Here is a 22,172-nt window from a genome sequence, read left to right as displayed (position 1 = left end):
GTTGCTCAAAGCAAATAACTACTTCTCTTAAAAAGAAAACCTATGCACAGGAATGTGAAATGACTGTTGCTTTGGAAACCAGTTTGGTAATTCCTCAAAATGCTAAACATAGAATTACCAAATGACCCAGCAATTCCACTCCTACGTATACACCCCAAAGAACTAAAACAAGTTCTCAAATTCTTATACATGTATGTTTATAACATCACTATTCACAGTAGCCAAAAGGTGGAAACAACCCAAATGTCCATGAATGGACAAACCAATTGTAATATACAAATACGATGGAATGTTATTCAGCCATGGGAAGGAATGAAGGGCTGGTACATTATATGCCACAACATGGGTGAATTGTGAAAATATGCTAAGTGAAAGAAACTTGCCACAGAGTCACAAATCATATGATTCTATTTATATGAAATAATCTAGAATAGGTAAATCCACAGAGATAGAATGCAGATTTGTGATTGCTGGCTTCTGGCAATCACAAATCCACATTTTCAGGTGCTTTAAAAAGAAATGATAGAATTATTTTGGGGGGATGTGAATCTATAAATTACAGTCTCACCAGACCCCTCATAGATTCCTTGTTTTTCTCTGGGAAGAAAGTACTCCATTCACTTCTCTGTTTGTTTGTTTGTTTGTTTCACTCAAGGTCGTGCATTCTAGCTCTTACTCCCTCTTCCCAATGGTGTGCTGGGGCCCACCAACCCTGGCTCATCAGAGCTGCTTGTGTGCGTATCTTCCCCATTCAGCATTTAGCGATGTCATGTAGGTAGCTTGGTATTGTCTCACCATTGGGATTGGCAAATTCTACAAGTCAGAGATTTTTCCCCCCACAGGGAGTCCATTGTTAAACATTCACCAAGACACAACTGCTTCTACTTCATAGAAAATGCTCATTGCCAAAGTCAGCAGTCAGTTTTCAGCCCCACCTCCATAATTAAGTTATTGCAAGCTGTCCTGGCTTAGGTCATGATATAAAGGTGAAGGGCTAGGGGTTGGTGTCATGACAGAAATATGTGTCCTAAAAGCAGAGAAAGCACAGAAGTATGGGAAAATAGAGGAGATAGAACTTGTGTATGAGAACAACTTGATGCATTTTCCCTAAATCTGAAAATTTACATGACATTACCAATAATGAGTTGTGAAGCTGGAAAGGGGCTTTTTCTCAACTATCAATAATAAAAAAAAATTATCATTAACCATGCTAGAGTAAAGTGAATTCCCTTTCTACCTTCCTATTCTCTCTACAGAAAATATTATAAAATCACCACATGAAACAGTGATTAATAAAATTGGCAACCAAAATCTGTAGGAGAAAAGTTATGTAGGGCAGTCAGTTAATAAAATTATTGCATTTTCCAACTTGTACCTTGTAGGTACTAAACATGTTTGCTAGACTAAACTGAACTAATTGCTGAAAATGTGTTTCTGCCCATAGTCAGTTTAATGTGTAGTCTGGAAATCTTACTGTATCATTTGGAGTGTGCTGATCATTGAAGGGACTCTCATTTTTCTTAGTTTACTTATTACACTTTTTCCTCTGAATTCTGCTAACAGTCACAATCTATCTCATTTATTACTTACCGTCTTGCCCATACTTTAAAAAACTACTTTTCATTTTAGACCATCACAAAAGTCTTTTAAAATAACTTTTGTTAAAAAATATTCCATTTCTTCTATAAAAAGACTATGCAGCCTCACTAATTTTGTATAATTTGGGAAAAGCTCATCTAAACCAGTGAAAACCTTTAAACGGTATGTTGTTTTAAAGTAAGTTAAATATCTTGCACACACTAAATAAAGCTAGCGAAGTATTATTTCATAGAGGTCCTCAGAAAGCTTGAGCAGATGAGAATGACTTGCAATGCGGATAAATGGCTCTCTGCAAAGTGCCTGAGGGTGCTTGAAAAGTTTGCCCTTTGGCGTGACACTGTCTCAGTCTGTCCAGTCACTATAACAAGATACCACAGACTGGGTGGCTGATAAACAGCAGAAATTCATTGCTCACAGTTCTGGGGGCTGGAAGTGTAAGATCAGGGTGCCACCAGGGTCCGGTGAAAGCCCTCTTCCGGCTGCAGACTTGTCCGTATATTCTCACATGGTAGAAGGCACTAGGGATCTCTCTAGAACAGGGGTGTCCGACCTTGGCCCGCAGGCCACATGCGGCCCAGGATGGCTCTGAATGTGGCCCAACACAAAATCACTAAGTACATTAAGTAAATGTACTTAAAACATTGCTTAGTTCTTTTACTTAGATATGTACATTTTCTATATTAGTGATCACAAACTTGGGACCTGCTCGATGGTTTTAAAAGATTATTGAAAGGGCCACTGCCTAATTAGGATTATTATGTGAGGAGTTTTAGCTGTGGTGGTAGATACACGAAAGTTATGCACAGACCATTTTTTGCTCATCAGTTTTCATCATAATTGTTTGTGTATCTAATATGTGGCCCAAGACAACTCTTCTTCTTCCAGTGTGGCCCAGAGATGCAAAAAGGGGCCTTCGGACACCCCTGCTCTCCAGCTTCTTTCAGAGGACCCTGATGCCATTCACGAGGGTTCTGCCCTGACGACTTAAGCACTTTCCAAAGGCCCCAACTACTAATACCATAGCTTTTCGGGGGGATAGGATTTAACAAATGAACTTTGCGGGCACAATCAGACTGTAGCAAAACAAGAGGGCCTTTGATTTGAGGAAGTCGGAAAATGAGTGACAGTTTGAGGGCCGTGTAAGCCACTGTTGTGTGAGGTTTGCCTCGGTAATAGTTCTCAGCTGTGGCTGTATGTTAGGGTCACCTGGCTTCTGGCTGGACGGACATCCTGAGATATCATACCTGGGGTAGAGTCCAGGCATTTAGGCATTTTTAAAGTTCAAGGAATCCTAATCTGATATTGTAATACAGACTCACTGGACTAGGTGGTGCAAGCGATGGCCTGGTAACTCTCGTGGTACTCTGGGGTCTGGCTGGGATAAATACACCAAACTGTCCTGTCTGATGGGTACGAAGCTCAGAGATGGCCAGGTAATGTTCAACCTACATTACTGAGCAGTGGAGCTCCAAAGGGACCTCGAAAGGGGCGTGAAATCTCATACAATCTTTGCAATGACTATTTCTTTTTAAAATGTAAAACAAAATATGATGTTAGTTTCAAGTGTACAATGTAGTGATATGACTTTTATATACCTCACAATGTGATCGCCATGCTGAGTCCAGTAAGCAATATTATTTCTTAGTATGAAAGATTTATGTAACAGAAAAATTATTATAAGATATCCCTACCATCCACATATTGGGTAGAGTTTCATGACATTTGAGAATCTGTTGTAACACTGCTGGGAGTGGAGAAAATAGTCCATTTCGTTAATATATTTTAGCCGAAAGTCCATATGGCTACTCACACAAGGTCAGAGGGGGAGAGCAGGAAGATGGAGTGTGTGGGGGCTGGCCTGCAGGTCGCATCCCTGACTGTTATGGCCACCTGGAGCTTCCCCATGTCACGTTAAAGTCATGTACAGACAGCAGACGTAACCGTCATCCTTAATTTGAATATAGCAGCACATTAGCTTCCTCTGTGTGTATGTGATGCTGCTGTCAGCCTCCTCACTTCCTGCACATCTCTGGCTCTCCCCTTCCCACGCTCACGCGTATCAACCCTCTCCTAAATGCATTGCCCACCCCCAAACACACACACACCCTGATATGTGCACAAGGCAACCTCACAAATTCTTTTCGCTCTGTGTTTCAGAATCTGTAATACTGTACACCCGCAGTCCCATAACTCAGAGGTGACCTACCTCAAAGACCAAGTTTATTTCATATTTACATTCAACCAATAATTAACGAGAGCCTATTACTGTGAAGATACAATAGTGAATAAAATGTTAAGTACTTCAGGGGATACAAAAATATACCCCCGTATGTGCCCTTAAGGAACTACCATTTCCGTCTTTATGATTTATTATTGTGTAAATTTTAAGTCTCCCTAGTGTTTTGCTTGATGCCTTACTGATCAGAAAGTTTCTGAGTAAATGAAATCTCAATTGGATTAATTCACTCCCCCAGCCCTCTGCAGTTTTGCTACTGAGTTTCTGATACAGTGTCATACAAAGTAGGTCAGCTTTTGCCAGACTCATCACCTAGCATTTTCTTCCTCTGAAGCTCTCACACAGCACAGCTATTCTTGTCACGGACACAGAGACAGCTCTTTGAATGACAGCTTCTCTGCAGCATCCCCGCTCCCGCTACCACTAATCAAGGACCTCTTTCCTTCCACAAAACTCACTCCACTTGTTTCTTTTGTACCGCTCAGTTTGTCATGTAGCTTTATGAAGATGCATAACTTTATTATTTAAATATTGTTTATTTTATTATGGTTGTCCCAGTTTTTTCTCCTTTTGCCCCTCTCCACCCAGCCTGTCCCTCTATTCCCGCAGTCAGTCCCCACACCGTTGTCCATGTCCATGAGTCATGCACATATGTTCTTTTGAAAAGGTGTAACTCTAACTAAATAAAACTGAAAGCAACAAATGAACAAGATAGACAAGCAAACAAAAACTCTTAGACATGGAGAGCAGGGCAATTACCAAAGGGTAAAGGGTGTCACATATGAGGTGACAGAAGATTTGACTTTAGGTGGTGGGCACACAGTGCCATATACAGGAGATGCATCCTAGAATTGTACACTTGAAATCTGTATAGTTTTATTAACCAACATTACTCCAATCAATTTAATTTAAAAAGAAAATACTGTATATACAAAAAATTGATTCTCCTTAATTTCAAGTAGAATATTTCACTATCTTAAAAAGGAACAATAGACTTTTTATGAATAGGCTTCACTCAGAAAAAGATAAACAATCTGACTAGTTTTGAAACACAGTGTCGTCACGGTAACTTTAATACCTTGAGCATGCCATCAACCAAACAGTCATGGAGCCACTGTTGGCCTTCCCAACTTACAGTATTTTTAAGGCACAAATATTATATAAGTAATAATTCATTCTCTAATATAAAACTCTTTTAGTCTGCTTCAATTAAACATGATTGTTTATTACCTACAAAGAAATGTCATCAAATGGAATCAACGTCAGCCTGGGCAAACACCGAGGGCACTGAATATGCTTCCTAAGCCCCCCGGCTTCCCTTTCTAGATGGACCTCACTAGCGCAAAGGAAATAACTACCTGGGGGTGGGGAAAATCGGGTGACCGTCACGGCTAGTCATGAAGTATCGATCAATACTTCATAAAGAGAAACACAAGGTGTCAGAGTTGCTTGGGCCCTATTATACCATTATAATAGATAGAATACTTTCTTAGGCCTTTGAAGTAAGGGTCTCTGATGGGGGAGTTGGTGCATCCTTAGACAGATAAAGGTATTTGGGATATGGAAGGATGAACTGCCAAAAGTAGGCTTTAATATTTTACAGCATTTGATTTTTTTACTCTAATTAAAAACTCAAATAGAATGAAAACATTCCATGTGAATTAATAATCTAGTCACAGGAAAATTATCATTTTATTAAATATTTGTTCCTAAGAGTTGAGATATTGCCAACAACTCCACAGACTATAGAGAGCTTATAAAAAAGTCTATCTTGACTTTCAACAAACATTTATGGAATGGCTGTTATGCACCAGGCACTGGGGAAAAGCACCCGACCAAACTTTCCCCTTCTGTTTTTCACTGTTTATCACTCTCTTTTTATACTAGAAGTAAGATCTAAAGAGCCCTTCTGTCAGATTTTTAAATTCATTTACTTGCAAGTTACATTTTTAAAAAATGGCCTTTGAGATGGCTAAAAATAGTTTTAATTCTAGTGATATATATAAAGTGCTTATTGTTATGACACTTAAATAACAATTTGTGATGTACCTAAATAAAGCTCTTTACTGTTGTAAAATATCCATAAAATTTAGCATAAGTGACATTTAGTGCCTTCACCATATGGTGTAGCCATCACCACTAATTAGTTCCAGAATGTTTTCATCACCTGGAAACGCCTTACTTACTAAGTGGTCATTCCTCACTGCCTCTTCCTCCCAGTTGTTCAGCACCATTTGTTGAAGAAACAATTCTTTTTCTGTTGAATGGTCTTGGCATCCTTGTTGGAAATCAATTTACTATAGTGCATTTTTGGATTTTCTATTGTATGCTATTGGCCTATATGTTTATTCTTAACATCAGCACCACACTGTTTTGATTACTGTAGCTTTGTAACAAATTTTGAAATTGGAAAATGTGACTCTTCCAACTTTGCTCTTTTTCAAGATTGTTTTGGCTCTTTTGGATCCCTTCAGTTTCATATGAATTTTAGGATCAGCTTTTCCAGCATCTGCAAAAAAAAGAAAAAAGGGCTATTAGATTTTTGATAGCGATTGCACTGAATCTATAGACCAACGTGGGGAGTATTGCCATCTTAACATTATTGGCTCACGAACATGGGGTGTCTTTACATTTATTTAGGTCTTCTTTACTTTTGTTCAGCAAGGTTTGGTTCTTTTTGGTGTACAACACTTATACCTCCTTGGATGAATTTATTCCCAAGTATTTTGTGTTTTTTTTGATGCTATTGTAAATAAAATTGTTTTTTTTTCAGATTGTTTTGGTTAGTGTATAGAAATCAACTGACATTTGTGTGCTGATTTTCATATTGTAACATTACTGAATTTATTAGCCCTAGTAGTTTTCTTTTTTTATATAGACTCTTGAGGATTTTTAATATACAGGGTCATATCAGCTGCCAATTGTTTTCTTTCTTTCTTTGTAATTGGGATTTCCTTTCTTTTTCTTGCCTAATTGCTCTTGTAGAACTTCTGGTAAAATGTTGCATTACGGTGTTGTAAGTGAGCATTTTCCTGATCTTAGAGGGAAAGCTTTCAATCTTTTACCATTTAGTGTATGGTTGGCTGTGGGTTTTTCATGAATGCCTTTTAACAGGTTGAGAAAATTCCATTCTCTTCCTGGTTTGCTGAGTGTTTTTTTACTATGAAAGGTTGTTAGGTTTTGTCAAATTCATTTTCTTATCTATTGAAATGTTATTTTTCTCTTTATTCTATTTTTAATAACAAAGAGCTTTATTTTCATGTAATTGTTCTAGATTCTTCTAGTTGTTGCTCCCTTCATTCTATTACTGTGGCATATTACACTGGTTGATTTTTGTTTGTTGAACCACTCCTGTACTCCTGAAATAAATTTTACTTTGTCTTGGTGTATAATCTTTGTATAGTTTTGGTATCAAGGTAATATTCGCCTTGTAGAATGAATTAGGAAGTGTTACCTCCTCTTTTTTTTTTGAGGGGGAAGAGTTTAAGAATTGGTGTCAATTCTTTAACTGTTTGATAGAATTCCTCCATGACCCCATCTGGTTCTGCACTTTCTTTGTTGGGAGATTTTTGATTATTGATTCAATCTCTTTACTTAGATTTTTAATTTCTTGAGTCAGTTTTGAGAATTTGCTTGTTTTTAGGAATCTGTCCATTGCATGTAGAGTAATTTGTAGGCAATAAAGTTTATTTTTAATGAATAAATATGTTATGGTTCAGTCATCCAAAATACTGTGCAATTTATCTAATATTTAAAACTTGAAATGTATGTCATATGTATGTCATGCTTTCTTACATTTACTTTTCTTAAGCAAAATGTATATAAAATTCCATAAGATATTTAAGCAAAATTTTTCCCCAATACTAAGAAACCAGAGTTTTTTCTTTTTTATTCTTTTTTCTCCCCTTTATTCCCCTCTACCCTGTACCTCACTCCCATCAGCATCCCCCCCACCAACCTTAGTTCATGTCCATGGGAGACACATATAAGTTCTTTGGCTTCTCCATTTCCTATACTATTCTTAACCTCCCTCTGTCCATTTTGTACCTACTATTTATGCTTCTTATTCCTTGTACATTTTTCCCCATTTTTCCTCCTCCCCCTCCCCACCGATAACCCTCCATGTGATCTCCATTTCTGTTCCTGTTCTAGTTGTTTGCTTAGTTTTTTTTTTTTTTTTAGGTTCAGCTGTTGATAGTTGGGAGTTTGTTCTCATTTTACTGTTCATATCTTTGATCATCCCCTATTTCTTAGGTAAGTCCCTTTAACATTTCACATACTAGGGGTTTGGTTAGATGAACCCCTTTAACTTTATCTGGGAAGCACTTTATCTGCCTTTCTGTTCTAAATGATAGCTTTGCTGGAGAGAGTAATCTTGGATATAGGTCCTTGCCTTCTATGACTTCACATATGTCTTTCCAGCCCCTTCTTACCTGCAAGGTTTCTTTTGAGAAATCAGCTGACAGTTTTATGGGAACTCTTTTGTAGGTAACTGTCTCTTTTTCTCTTGCTGCTTTTAAGATTCTCTCCTTATCTTTCATCTTAGGTAATGTGATTATGATGTGCCTTGGTGTGTTCCTCCTTGGGTCCAACCTCTTTGGGACTCTCTGAGCTCCCTGGACTTCCTGGAAGGCTCTTTCCTTTGCCAGATTGGGGAATTTCTCCTTCATTTGGTTTTTGAATAAGTTTTCAATTTCTTGGTCTTCCTCTTCTTTTTTTGGTCTCCCTATGATTTGGATGTTGGAACATTTAAAGTTTTCCCAGAGGTTCCTAAGCCTCTCTTCATTTTTTTGAATTCTTGTTTCTTCCTTCTGTTCCAGTTGGATGTTTATTTCTTCCTTTTGTTCTAAATCATTGATTTGAGTCCCGGTTTCCTTCCCTTCACTGTTGGATCCCTGTATATTTTTCTTTATTTCACTTTGCATAGCCTTCACTTCTTCCTCTATTTTGTGACCATACTCAACCATTTCTGTGAGCATCCTGATTATCAGTGTTTTAAACTCTGCATCTGATAGGTTGGCTATCTCTTCATCATTTAGTTCTATTTTTGGAGCTTTGATCTGTTCTTTCATTTGGGCCATTTTTTTTTGTCTTGGCATGACAGTTACATTGTAAGGGGGGGAGCCCAAAGCTTTCTGATATGAGTGTGACTGGCATAAATTTTACTTCTAAAAAGCATAAAGTTCATTTGTCTTTTGACTAAAATGAATGATTCTCCACATAAAATGAAATCTCTTTTTCTCCCTAGAAGCCAAAATGATGAGTGTTGACTCTTCAGTGAGACTGCCCACATTAAGACTCTGCTCTGCCACTTAATTGCTATGTAAAACCTTGGGGTTATCAATCTCTCTGTGCTCTAGTTTCCTTTCTGTAAAAAGAAAAATAGAACCTATCTCATAAAGTTGTTAGGGGATTAAGTAATTCATGCATGCAATAACTTGGTTCCTAGTTCATAATAAGCATTCAACATTACCAAATATTATTTTTCATAAGATGGTCATTAGTTGGGGTTAAAATAAAGAGTAATGAGACATCTCATAGGAGAGACTAATAGTAAAGTCAAGGCAGCAATGTTGGATGATGGATACAAGAAAGAGCCATATTTTCCCTCAGATTTATTAGACACTGGACTAGGAGAAGAAGGACTGTTTGGCAAATGTTCTATCGCTAGAAAAGAAATAGTTCTCTTTAGTAGTATCCAGGAGAGCAGGTTCCACCGACTACACAATTGCATCAGAGAGGCCCTTTAGTGAGAGAAAATCGCCTCCAAGGAACTGATGATGTACTGACATGTTTCTGCTTTTGAGAGAAAATCAGAGGACTGTTCTCATGAATCACATACTTGTTAGTGTCTCTGGACTAGAAGAAGAAGAGTTGTCCTGGGCTACACATTAAATACACAAACTCTAACAAAAATTGATGAGCAAAAAAAGTGTCCATGCATAATTTGTGTTTTGTGTTGGGTCGTATTCATAGCCATCCTGGGCCACATGCAGCCAATGATTGGACACCCCTGGAAAGAAAGGACTCTTCTTAGAGAGAGAAATTAGTCCCTTTAACATGAGTCTGGCTCCACTGTGGGCACTGTGGGCACAGACAGTGGATGCTAAGTGTTCAAAGGAATGATCACAAGTACTGCATTTTGCTGTGTATAATGTGCACTTTTTTTGCCCGTGTTTTTGAGGGAAAAATAAGGATGTGTATTATACATGTGCAGTGCTAATTCTGTATCTATGTAAATGTTTTAATTCTTTTACTTATGCTTATGCATTAAAAGTGTAACTCTAGAAAGCAATAATGATATCTGTATGCAAAATAATACCCTGGAATATAATAATGGGTATTGTTTCTAAATATAAATAAATAATTGAATTACAAAACATTTTTTTCCCTGAAAGTTTGGGCCAAAAACATGGTGTGCACTGCACACGGCAGAATATGGTACATGTCCAAGTACCTCCTTTAAAATCACAGGTCTACTACGCCTCCAAGGAACTGATGATGTACTGACATGTTTCTGCTTTTGAAAGTTTGTTTTGTTCCTTATACCTTTTCCTCTCCTCTCCCTTCCCCTAAATACATAAACACACTCCAGCTGATCCCTTCGAGTCAGGGAAATAATTGAATTCAAATCCATAGTAAATATGTTTGTCACTATCACTATTATTTTCTTAGCAACCACACAAATAAAATAACTACAGGTTTTATTTAGGGGAACAGAAGTACTCGTTTTCTTGGTTTTCAAGGTAGAAACAATATAGAAACATTTCATGGACATTCAAAATTAGTTAAAAAAAAGTTTGTTTTAATTTTTAAAGAAAGCAACTAAAATAAAGGCTACCCTGATATAAATTTCAAAAACACATTAACTATAACTTTGTATCTTAAAAGATGGGCATTTAGATTATACTCATTTTTATATTAAGATATAAATTAATGACTTATACCTTAAAGGATTTATCTTAAAATGTTACTGCCCAGTGCATTTTTGCAAACAATAAACAATTCACTGAGAGTATTAACATTCACAAATGTAATTAGAGTTTATAAATGTACAAAACATTGGGTAATAAACACTTTAAACTTATTTTCCAAACATTCAGTAAGCCTGTTCTCCCACACTGATTACGAAGAAGCGCGAAGGGTCACCAGTGGGCTGCACATGAGAAACCAGGCAGGGGGCGAACACAGATTTGAAAACCTCAGAGCATTCGACCAGTTTTGTCAGTATCAAACCACAAAATCAAAACATCTCTTATAAAAGAAAACAAATTCATGTAATTAAATACATGTTAGGTGAAAGAACATTACAGGGTATATAACATTTATTTTCCCTACATGAATTTGCACATCTTAATGCAAAACACCATGTTTCAATTCTAATTTGAGAATATCATAACACATTCTTCCTGGTGAATCTGGATGTAAAGGATGAATATTTAAATAAACCCCGATAATCACACCAAGTTTTTACTTGGTCATTATTGTTTTGACTCTTTAATGTTTTTCTTATTCACTGACTAACCCAATTTTAGAAATAAAATCTATAACCAAAGCCCATATAATACAGCTATTTCTGAAAAAACTAAATGGCATAGTACTTACTGTATCACTAAAGAGTGGCTGTGGTTAAACAAACGAGCAAACAAATGAATAAAAATTACTGTAATTCATGTATGGTAACGTTAGAAAGGATAATGTTACGAGTTTTATCTGGTGTGTTTTCACCGTAATAAAAGGAATCTTTGGATAAGGTGAGTAAGATGTGCTTGATGATTAAGAAATTATGAACTATGATGAAATTCCCAGTAACACAGGGCTGTGCTCAGGGGCAGTGTGTGTGTGCTCGCATTTGATGTGAGGAAGGGACAGGCTCACAGTCTACCAGCTGTGGTTCTGAGTTACTAAGACATGGAAGTATGTGATTCTGCTTCATCCTCTCTTGTTTTAAGATCTTCACTTTCAGATCAGGCACTTCGTGCCCAGGAATGTGGCACTGCAAATGTACTAAAAGTGTCTCCATTGACAGTAGGATAAATGTACTAAATTCATAAAAGAAGAGGATATCTTCATTTAGAAACCAAAGCACTGAATTATAATTTTACAGTCACAACGCAAGCCCCAGCTCTTCCAAGGCACAGTGGAGCAACCTGAAAAGAAACAAGAAGACATATATGTTGGATTTGTAGGTAAAAATGTTGATAACATTAACTAGACCAGTTAGTCAAACACTGAAATAGCCCATGCTTGTTGGCAGAGAGCTGCTGCCCCAGGCCTACTGCGCGCCTGGTCCCTTTCCCCAAGCCTTGCTCCTGATGTTAAACTTCCTTTTATTATTATCATTATTATTATTTATTATTATTATTACTTTTTATTGTTGTTCAAGAACAGTTGTCTCTGTTTTGACTCCACCACACCCCCCGCCCCACCCATCCCCTCCTTCCACCCTAGATCCTACCCCCTTTGGCTCTGTCCATGAGTCCTTTATGCAAGTTCCTGGCTGATCCTTCCCCTTATTTCTCCCATTATCCTTTTCCCCTTCCCCCTCTGGTTACCATCAGTTTGTTCTTTAATTCAATGGCTCTGGTTATATTTTGCTTGCTTGTTTGTTTTGTTGATTAGGTTCTACTTATCGGTGAGGCCATATGGTGTTTGTCTTTCACCACCTGGCTTATTTCACTTACATAATGCTCTCGAGTTCAAATTTTCATAGACACCTCATATCACATAATTATGTATTAGCCACTTCTCTTTAAGGGTGATTTTTTCTCTTTTATTAATTGAGATGTAATTGATGTACATTATATTAATTGTAGGTGTACAATATAATGATTCCATACTTATATATATATTTCGAAAAAGGTGTTTTTTTTAATAGTTCAGGAATTGTTCTACATGAAGCATGATGTTTTGGGCAAAATGATGTGCAATGTAGATGTGAGGAAATGCTGAAGGTTTAAAAGCAACTTTGTAAGCAATAGAGAGTATCAAGTATCATCTTGAGAGGCCCTGTGAGGGAAGTATGATCTCAGAGAGCATAACTGCGTGCCTGGGACCTGCTCCCTCCAGAGGGAACAGGAGCTTCCCACTCACTGACCGCCTTTTCTGCGCATAACTGAAAGGTCTAGCCCCACCCACTGCTTTTTAGCAGAGTAAATAAATAACAAACACAATCCAGTCAACTCTCCGGAGTGGAAACAAACCTCATGAATAAACTGTGATAGTGAGAGAGAAGTGTGGGGCGCTAAGTATAGGAAGATAAATGCATTATGGATAAGGAACAACTCTTTTTTTTTAAAAATATTTTATTTATTTTACTTTTAGAGAGGGGAAGGGAAGGAAGAAGAGAGAGAGAGCGAAACGTCAATGTGCGGTTGCTGGGGGTTATGGCCTGCAACCCAGGCATGTGCCCTGACTGGGAACCGAACCTGCAATGCCTGGTTTGCAGCCCAAGCTCAATCCACTGAGCTATACCAGCCAGGGCAGGAACAACTCTTAAATCTCTCACTTATTTTTCTTTTTTTAAAAAAGTGTACCCTAGACACTAGGCAATTAGTAGTGAAAATAAAAGTGTAGAAAGAATAGTTTTCAAAGAAGGACTACTTTGAGCATACTGACAATCTATGCATTTGACCTAAGAGAAATAAAACATTAGCATTTAGGAAAGAGTGATTGATATAAAGTATTAAGAAAGTCTGCTTTGTACTAATGAGAGGATTTTAAAAACATATCAGACTTCAGTTATAGAGAATCCTCAGTTATTCTCTATTTGAATCAGTTGTTTTGATCACTGCTCTATCTCCTTGAACAAATAATTGATTTTAACAACATTATCTACTTATAATATTCTAGGAGTGACCTCTACATCATTTAAATCAAAGAATCTGTTTGTAATTAGCAGCTTTTCTCAAAACACCCAATACACTAAGTCTCTACACTGTGAATAGTACATGTTGTCATGACAACCAGCTAGAAAGTTTAGCTTAGAGAATTTGTTAAATACGATGCAGGCACCCCCTGCTTTTGGTCAAGGCTGGTAGTGGAGTGGGTGGCAGCTTAAGACTTTGTAATCCCATTCCATTCCCTGTACAAATGTCCTCCCGTCCATTTGTTGGAACACAGAATGAAAATATTAATTTTGCAGATGTCATGGTTATAAGTTCTCATTTAGGTACATTTAAAATAGTAATAGAGGTAGCATGCACATAAAATAGCTATGTTATTAATTTTGATACAGAATGATTCAGCATAAAGTATTAATTATCTGTAACAATAAGTCTCAAATATTGGCCAATAGATTTCCTAATAACTGGCCTAAGGGCTTAAATCAAATACATCTCAGACAAAGAGATTCTTCTATCTCGTTTTGGGCTTCCCGGTTATCTGCCACGGTGGACAGCTGATAGGAGGGAATCCCATAATTTCTACTGAAGTCCTGTAGCTCTCACTCAGGCCTTCACTTCTTCTGTCCCTGACCCGACTTATCCTGTCCCCAACTGCTGCCACATGAACTTTTTATTATTGTGCCGCTCTCTTGGCTCAAAGTCCCCACTGGCTTCTCACTACCCAACTCTTCAGCTGGACCTTCCCAGACCCCCACCCTGACCCCACCCTTTCTCCCCAGTAAGAACTCCTGCTCTTCCCAAGCACAGATCCTCACAACCAGCCACACCTCCTCATACAGGCCACGGAGTTCTGCTTCAGTGATATTCCTTTCATGTTTTCTCACACAATTTTCTTTCTACAGTTTTGAACTGGATCCATTAAGGCTTCGCTGAAATCCAGCTTCTTTCTCAGTGAAGCCCTCTCAACAACCATTTTTTTTTTCCCGTCATATTCTATACCAGACATTGCCTGTGCCAAGGGACAGTTCATTCATACCTACATCGTGGTTCTCTCCTTAACACATTCACACCAACCGCTCTACACTGCGGTACCTATGTAAACAGTTAAGGTCTATGACAGTTGAGATTCTCCTAAGTTTTGTGTTACTAACAGTACTCATCATTGGTTCTTATAAGAAAACTTTGGATCTATTAAACATTTGAATTTTGTGTACCAGATTCTGTATTGGGGCACAAAACTCCTGATTCTGTTATTGGTGATGATGAAAAGGAAGATCTCAAAAGGTCATTCTTAGAAGTGCTAGGCCTTCCCAGAAACAGACACAGTTGAACTCTTTGTTAATAAACTTGCCAGGTCAAGTTTCTTACTTTTTAATGTAATTTATGATTAGCCTCTTAATTAAGTTACAGCCAGCCATTCAATCTGCTCCCAAATGTCAGTGGCTTCAGTATTTAAAAATTATTGATCACGTACGGGTAAGCTGATCAAACTTTTCTGACTAGCATCTTTGTTTCTAATTTCCCACAGTCTCCTCTCCCCTTCTTGCAGCCCTCTTGTGGTCCCGTGGGCTCTGGCCATGCTACAGCATCTCATCAGCCACCCAGCCAGCACACGGTGGCAGACATACCAATGATTTGAGTAGCATTACATTTACACTTTAAAGGTAATTTTGGATTTCAATTGTGTTATAAAAATAAGCATTCCCTCTTGTTTTCTTATATTTAATTAAGAGACTGAAATGTAAGAAACTGTATTATGTTGAGGCTATATATTCTGATATTGGACAGGATTGAGAGGATCTGTTTTACCAAAAACAGTGCACGAGGGTTCCCTTTGCTCCACACCCTTGCCAACGTGTTGACTTTTTGTAACGGCCATCACGGCTGGTGTGAGGTGGTTCTCACTGCGGTTTTGATCTGCATTTCCCTAGTGATTAGTGATGTTGAGCATCTTTTCATATGTCTGTTGGCCATTTGTACATCTTCTTGGGAGATATGTCTTTTTACATCCTCTGCCCATTTTTGATTGGATTTTTTTTTTTTGGTATTGAGTTGTATGAGTTTCTTATATATATTTTGGATGTGAAGTCCTTATTGGATATTTCATTGTACACTGTTGGTGGGACTGCAAACTGGTGCAGTCCCTATGGAAACCAGTGTTTGAGATGCCTCAAAGAACAAAAAATAGATATACCATATGATACAGCAATTTCACTTCTGGGCACTTACCCCCCCCCCAAAAAAAGAACACTAATTTGAAAAGATATATGCAGCCCATGTTCATTGCAGCATTATTTACAATAGCCAAGATATGAAAGTTGGTAGAAGAATGGGTAAAGAAGATGTGGTATGTATATGTATATATTTCAACTCATTTTCATTGGGGGCCACATCGGCCTCGCGGTCTTCAAAGGGCTGGAATAATTTTAGGACTATAAATGTAACTACTCCTTAACTGTTATGGAGTTGAAATTACATTTGGCCCTTTGAAGGCAACCGTGAGGCTGATGTGGCCCCCAGTGAAAATGAGTTTGACACCCCTGATCTAGAGGATATTATGCTAAGTGAAATAAGTTAGGCAGAGAAAGACAAATATTGTATGATTTCACTTATATGTAGAATCTAAAAACAAAACAAAATAAGCAAACGAAGAAAGCAAAAACAGACTCATAAACAGAGACCAAAATGATGGCTGGTTACCAGAAGGGAGAGGGCGAGGGAATGGATGAAAAAGAAAAGGTGGATAGTCACTAATAGTGTGATAAATTTACACGGTGACAGATGATTACTAGAATTAGTGAGGTAGTCACATTGTACTGTATGAAAACGCCCAATCACTTATACTGTACAAATAACCAATATAAGACTATATATCAACTATACTTAAATTAAAAAGTATTTTAAAAAAAACAGAGTAAGTGGAATAATGAAAAATGGAACGACATACCTGGTTCCACTCATTTGTCTGGGGATCGTAGGCCTCCACTGTGTTCAGGTAAGTCTGCCCGTCGTACCCGCCAACGGCATACAGCTTGTCTCCCAGCAGACAGACCCCCACCGCGTCTCTGCTGATGCTCATGGACGCCACTGCCGTCCACATGTCTGTTTTGGGGTCATACCTGAAAGAAGATTTCAGGACTGGAGATGACCTTGTTCTCATAATACTTTATGTAAAAATAGATTTGTTCTTTAAGCCTATCTTGTCTTATTATCTGCTGTATAAAGTACATTTGAATACAATGTAGAAAACAATAGCAATATTTTCCTGAAAACTTTTACTTACAATATTACAGATTCATTTAGCAGATACATAACACTAAAACTTTTCAAATGTGCTAATGTAAATGCTGAAAACGGCTTTCAGGTTTTAGATTGCTTACTGAAAATCTAAGGAAATCATTTTGTGAAGATCTATACAAGATAACTTACAGCTCCAGTTATGGTAGCAGTTCATTTTGGGACCTTCTTGTACCTTTCACAAGGTATGTTTATTAGAACTGACTAAAACTGTGGTCAGATACATGCTTAGATGACCTATTTTGCTTCTAATGCCTCTTATATCAATGAATAACTCTTCACTGTTTGTGTGCAGTACAAGGGTGAGCGTGTGGTAAATTATATATGGGGCAAAGTGTATAAAAACTTCCATATTCCTTTCCTCAATTGTAACATGCAATAAGCATAGTCTGAATTATTTTCTCCCCAATACAGGTTAAATGCAGATGTAACATTCCTTCTTTCTCCAGAACCACCACCCCCCCACCCAAAACAAACAAACAAAAAGCCCCCAAACAAACAAAAAACCAAACTCTATTTATCTCACAGAAAGCAATAATTTTCACTAACAAACCTTCATTTCACTTTTTAGTCTTCTGTTAGTTATTTCTAATTTATTGAATAACACACATACATACACTAAATTCCCATTGCTCTTTATCCAAAATTCTTTTTTAAAATTTATTTTATTGATTATGCTAGTACAGTTATCCCAATTTTTCCCTCCATCCAGGACCCCCACATCCTCCAGCAATCTTCCTTCTCCCGAGTTCATGGCCATAGGTTTTGCATATAAGTTCTTTGGCTTCTCCATTTCCCATACTATTCTTAACATCCCCATCTATTTTGTACCTACCAATTATGCTTCTTCCCTGTACTTCTTTCCCTCCTAGTCTCCCCCTTTGCCCTCCTAGCTGATACCCTCCAAATAATCTCCATACCTATGATTCTGTTCCTGTTCTGGTTACTTGCTTAGTCTGTCTTTCCCTCCCTCCTCCTTCCCCCTCTCTCTGTTTTTCTTTGTTTTCTTTTCTTTTTTCTTTCTTTCTTTCTTTCTTTCTTTCTTTCTTTCTTTCTTTCTTTCTTTCTTTCTTTCTTTCTTTCTTTCTTTCTCTTTCTTCTTTTTCTTTCCTTTCTTTTTCTTTCAGATTCAGTTGTTTATAGTTGTGAGTTTATTGTCACTTTACTGTTCATAGTTTTTAATCTTCTTCTTTTTCTTAAATAAGTCCCTTTAATATTTCATATAATAAGAGTTTGGTGACGACGAACTCCTTTAGCTTTACCTTGTCTGGAAAGCACTTTGTCTGCCCTTCCGTTCTAAATGATAGCTTTTCTGGATAGAGTAGTCCTGGATGTAGGTACTTGATTTTCAGCACTTTGAATAGTTCTTGCCAGTCCCTTCTTGCCCTCAAAGTTTCTTTTGAAAAGTCTGCTGGTAGTCTTATGGGAATTCCTTTGTAGGTAACTCTGCCTTTCTTTTGCTGCTTTTAAGATTCTCTCTTTATCTTTAACCTCTGGCATTTTAATTATGATGTGTCTTGATCCTCTTTGGGTCCAGCTTGTGTGGGACTCTCCGTGCTTTCTGGACTTGTATGTCTATTTCATTCATCAAATTAAGCAAGTTTTCTTTCATTATTTTTTCAAATATGTTTTCAATTTCTTGCTCTTCCTCTTCTCCTTCTGGCATCCCTATGATTTGGATGTTGGTAAATTTGGAGATGTCCCAGAGGTTTCTTATATTCTCCTCGTTTTCTTGTTTGTTTTTTTTTTTAATTCTTGTTTCTTCTTGCTGTTCTGATTGAATGTTTATTTCTTCGTTAAGTTGCAAATCATTGATTTGAATCCCAGCTTTCTCCTCTTCACTGCTGGTTCCCTGTAGAGTTTTCTTTATTTCACTTAGTGTAACCTTTGTTTCTTCCTTTATGTTGTTGCCATACTCAGTGAGTTCTTTGAGCATCCTGATCACCAGTGTTTTGAACTCTGCATCTGACAAGTTGGTTGTCTCTATTTTGTTTAGTTCTTTTTCTGGGGTTTTGATCTGTTCTTTCATTTGGGCCATATTTCTTTGTCTCCTCAATTTGGCAGCCTCCCTGTGTTTGTTTCTGTGTATTATTAGGCAGAGCCGCTTTGACTCCCTGTCTTAGCAGTGTGGCCTATTGTAGAAAAGGCACCTGTAATTGTGTGGGGTGGAACCTTAGGTAATCACCTGGGCAGGGCAACCCGCTTCACTGCTTTGTGGCTGTGTCGGGGGAGAACTCAGAGAGGGGAGTGTTGCTGCCTGGCCTCTGGAGGTTTGTCCGGCTCTCATCCTGTTTCCAGTTACTTCACTCACTCCCCGTACGTGACTGGAGCCCTTCCAACTGTTGCCCTGGTGCTGAATCCCAGAGTGGGAGGGTCTGCATACGTTCTAAGACCATGCAGTCCTTTATGCAGAGTTTACTAAAAATCTGGCAGTTTCTTCTGCCACCCCAACCCTCACTGGTTTTTCCAGCCAGAAGTTATGGGGGTTTATCTTCCCAGAGCTAGAACCCTGGGCTGTGTGGTTTGGCCTGGGGGTGGGACTGCCGGTTCCGCCACTGCCACTGCCTCTCCACACCCCACCATGTCTCCTTGCCTCTCTGCCCATTTCATGTCTCTGCCCCTCCTACCCATCTGGATGAAAGTGGCTTCTTTAAATCCTTGGTTGTCAGACTTCCATGCAGCTCAATTTTCTGACAGTTCTGGGAGTTGTTTTGAGGTTTAGTTATAATTCTCTTTGTGGTTGTGCAAGGAGGCGAGGCCTGTCTATCTATATCTCCATCTTGACTGGAAGTCCCCCAAATTCTTAATAAAGCCTCAATACTTTACATGACCTGCCCCTGCCTCCAACCCACTCCTCCTCCTTTCCTGCCACTCTCCCTGTTGCTTTGTTCTCTACTATAGTGGCAGCCTTTCAGTTTCTGAGTGAGTCATAGCCCTTTCTGCTCTGGAGTGTTCAGACCTGCTCCTATTGGCTCACCTAAGCCCACTCGATTTTCTCTGTTCCTTGAACCAGACTGAACACAAAGGATGGAGCCTGAACTACTGTACAACTCTTCCTCAGATGTTAGGTTTCTTTACCTGGCCCCACACTCGAGTTTAATGAGGCCAGTTTGGATGACTTGGTAAAGCTTCTAAGCCTCATGCACCTTTTATTTTATTATTTCATTTTATATCAAAATGTGTTTGGAATGCCCCACCCCTTTTCTCTTATTTAGCTTCCAGCCACTAATTCATTATCTCTGAAATTCATGGAGCTCCTTTTCTTTCATTAGGTACAGTGACCAGTACAAAATAGCATACAATGAATGTTTTTCTTATGATTCAATTAATAAATTATATTACCAATTCTAAAGTCAAGTAGGCAGTTATAAGATGAGAGAAGAACCAGAGGAGGCTCTGAGGAGACCGACTGTGAGATGGCCAGAGCAGACGATCCAGTACTTACAGAGCTCTTAAGGAACACTGCGAGTGGTGGATGCATAATAAAGAATTACTAATCTTTCTGAAAGTGTCAGAGGCTTATACTTGTTCTTTTTTATTCCTAGTTTTCCTTCACAAGAAGTTACCTTTCCACACAGTCTGAGAGTCTGGAAGTCAAGTTGGATGCGGGCGCGTCATGGCCTCCAATGGCATATAGCAATCCATTCCAGGTGGTCACTCCTACGCCCCCTCTCCTTTTGGACATTTGTGCACAGAGTGTCCACTTATTAGTATGAGGGTCAAAACACTCTACTGACTTGAGACAAGAACTTCCATCACGACCACCAACTGCGTAAAGTCTGTAAAAAGAACAGAGTGGTAAAGAGGAAATAGTGCTATGCTTAAGACAAAGAGGTTACTCTTGGGGTATTTCTTTGAATTTAAAGTGCCACTGATCATAAGACACTCTGTCAACTTATGTTTCACTAGAAAAGTGACATGCTACCAATTAAATGACACATGTGTACATCATAAATATGAATATACCAGATGTCGCCATGTATACATAAGAAAAGCTCACATGAAGCAATGACAACTGTTTCACAGCTGCCATCTGTCTGACGTCTGTTTGATACACCACCCCCGATTGTAAGGTGCACTGCAGTTTTAGAGATGATAAAATGTGTCTTAGAATATAGAAAATATGGCGTATAAATAAATCATGCCTTATGTCTTCAATAACCAAAACAGGACTTTGTTACAAAGGAAAGAAACTAACCTTCTCTGAGCACCTACCACAGGCAAGGCACTTTGCATGTATTTGTCTAACTATATGATCATCACAGTGATGCTATGAGAAACCATCCGTATCCCCATTTCACAGCTGAAAACCCTGGAGCTCATGGAGGTTAAGACACTTGCATGGGGTTATCCACTAAGAAGCAGAACCAGGATACATAGTTACATTAATGAGCAGTTGTACAGTGAACAGTTATCTGGGATATACTTGTAGTAATAAAATAGGACAATAAAAGGAGATCTTGAAACAATGGTATATAGATTAATATTTACTGTTTATAAACAGTGATCATCCATTAATTTAAATTACTGCAGATAAGGGTACTGTAAGTTATCTAATATGAATGTGGTATGTTAATGACCTAAATGTTGCCTTGGTCAATTTTGATTCATTATCAATTAATATACAGTACTAATTTGAAAGTCTTTTACTCTAAATATATGTAAAATATTTTAAATATTTAAAGATTTAAAGATTTTTTATTAAGCACAAACTCCTCTTGTACTTACTATTTACTTGGGAAGCTCTTCATAGATAGTTTTCTATTAGGTTTTCTTAAAGTAATAAATTCAGTTCATTGCTAACAGTAAGGGTAATATAGTTTTAATTTATAGAGGCCTTAGTTAATATTTAACTATCTTTACAGTCTCAAGAAGTATTTGAACTGTATCAATTTTCTGCCTATTAAAACATTAAGTATTTATATTTGGTTAATATACACATTTAAAAGACAGATTTCATAATTTTAATCCATAATTTAAAGTACACAATGCCAGTCGAACTGGTTTTTAAATAAGAGGATGACCATATATTAAACAGCTATAAAGTTGTAACAATATTGTGCTCTAAGTTTAAGCTATATTGTAATATGAAAATTTAAGTTTATTTGAAACTTTTTTATCTATTAAAAACTACTTATTTGTGTTATTATTCTTAATATTAAACTATTCTAATCTTTAATTAACACTAGAGGGAA

The 22,172-nt window shown here is 37.8% G+C and overlaps 1 protein-coding gene across 6 annotated transcripts in view; it reads right to left on the bottom strand.

Annotated features, from left to right (window-relative positions):
• Positions 1-10,522: 10,522 nt before the first annotated feature.
• The window catches only part of KLHL5 (kelch like family member 5), a 63,503-nt gene continuing 51,853 nt past the window's right edge, over positions 10,523-22,172 (bottom strand). For 5 of the 6 annotated variants that reach the window (XM_045834568.1, XM_045834566.1, XM_045834564.1 and 2 more), the window contains 3 exons: positions 20,544-20,756; positions 16,628-16,799; positions 10,523-11,985 (listed from right to left, as the gene is read on the bottom strand). In XM_045834568.1, coding sequence (XP_045690524.1) covers positions 11,929-11,985; positions 16,628-16,799; positions 20,544-20,756 — 442 coding nt within the window. In that variant the 3' untranslated portion in view covers positions 10,523-11,928. The remainder of the gene's footprint in view (positions 11,986-16,627; positions 16,800-20,543; positions 20,757-22,172) is intronic. The other variant, XM_045834565.1, reaches the window with a different exon arrangement.

Source organism: Phyllostomus hastatus, unplaced genomic scaffold (genome assembly GCF_019186645.2).
Source record: "Phyllostomus hastatus isolate PE091 unplaced genomic scaffold, TTU_PhHast_1.1 phas_contig_196, whole genome shotgun sequence".
NCBI lineage: Eukaryota > Metazoa > Chordata > Mammalia > Chiroptera > Phyllostomidae > Phyllostomus > Phyllostomus hastatus.
Note: the sequence above shows the minus strand (reverse complement) of the source record. Positions and strands in the feature narration are given on the sequence as shown.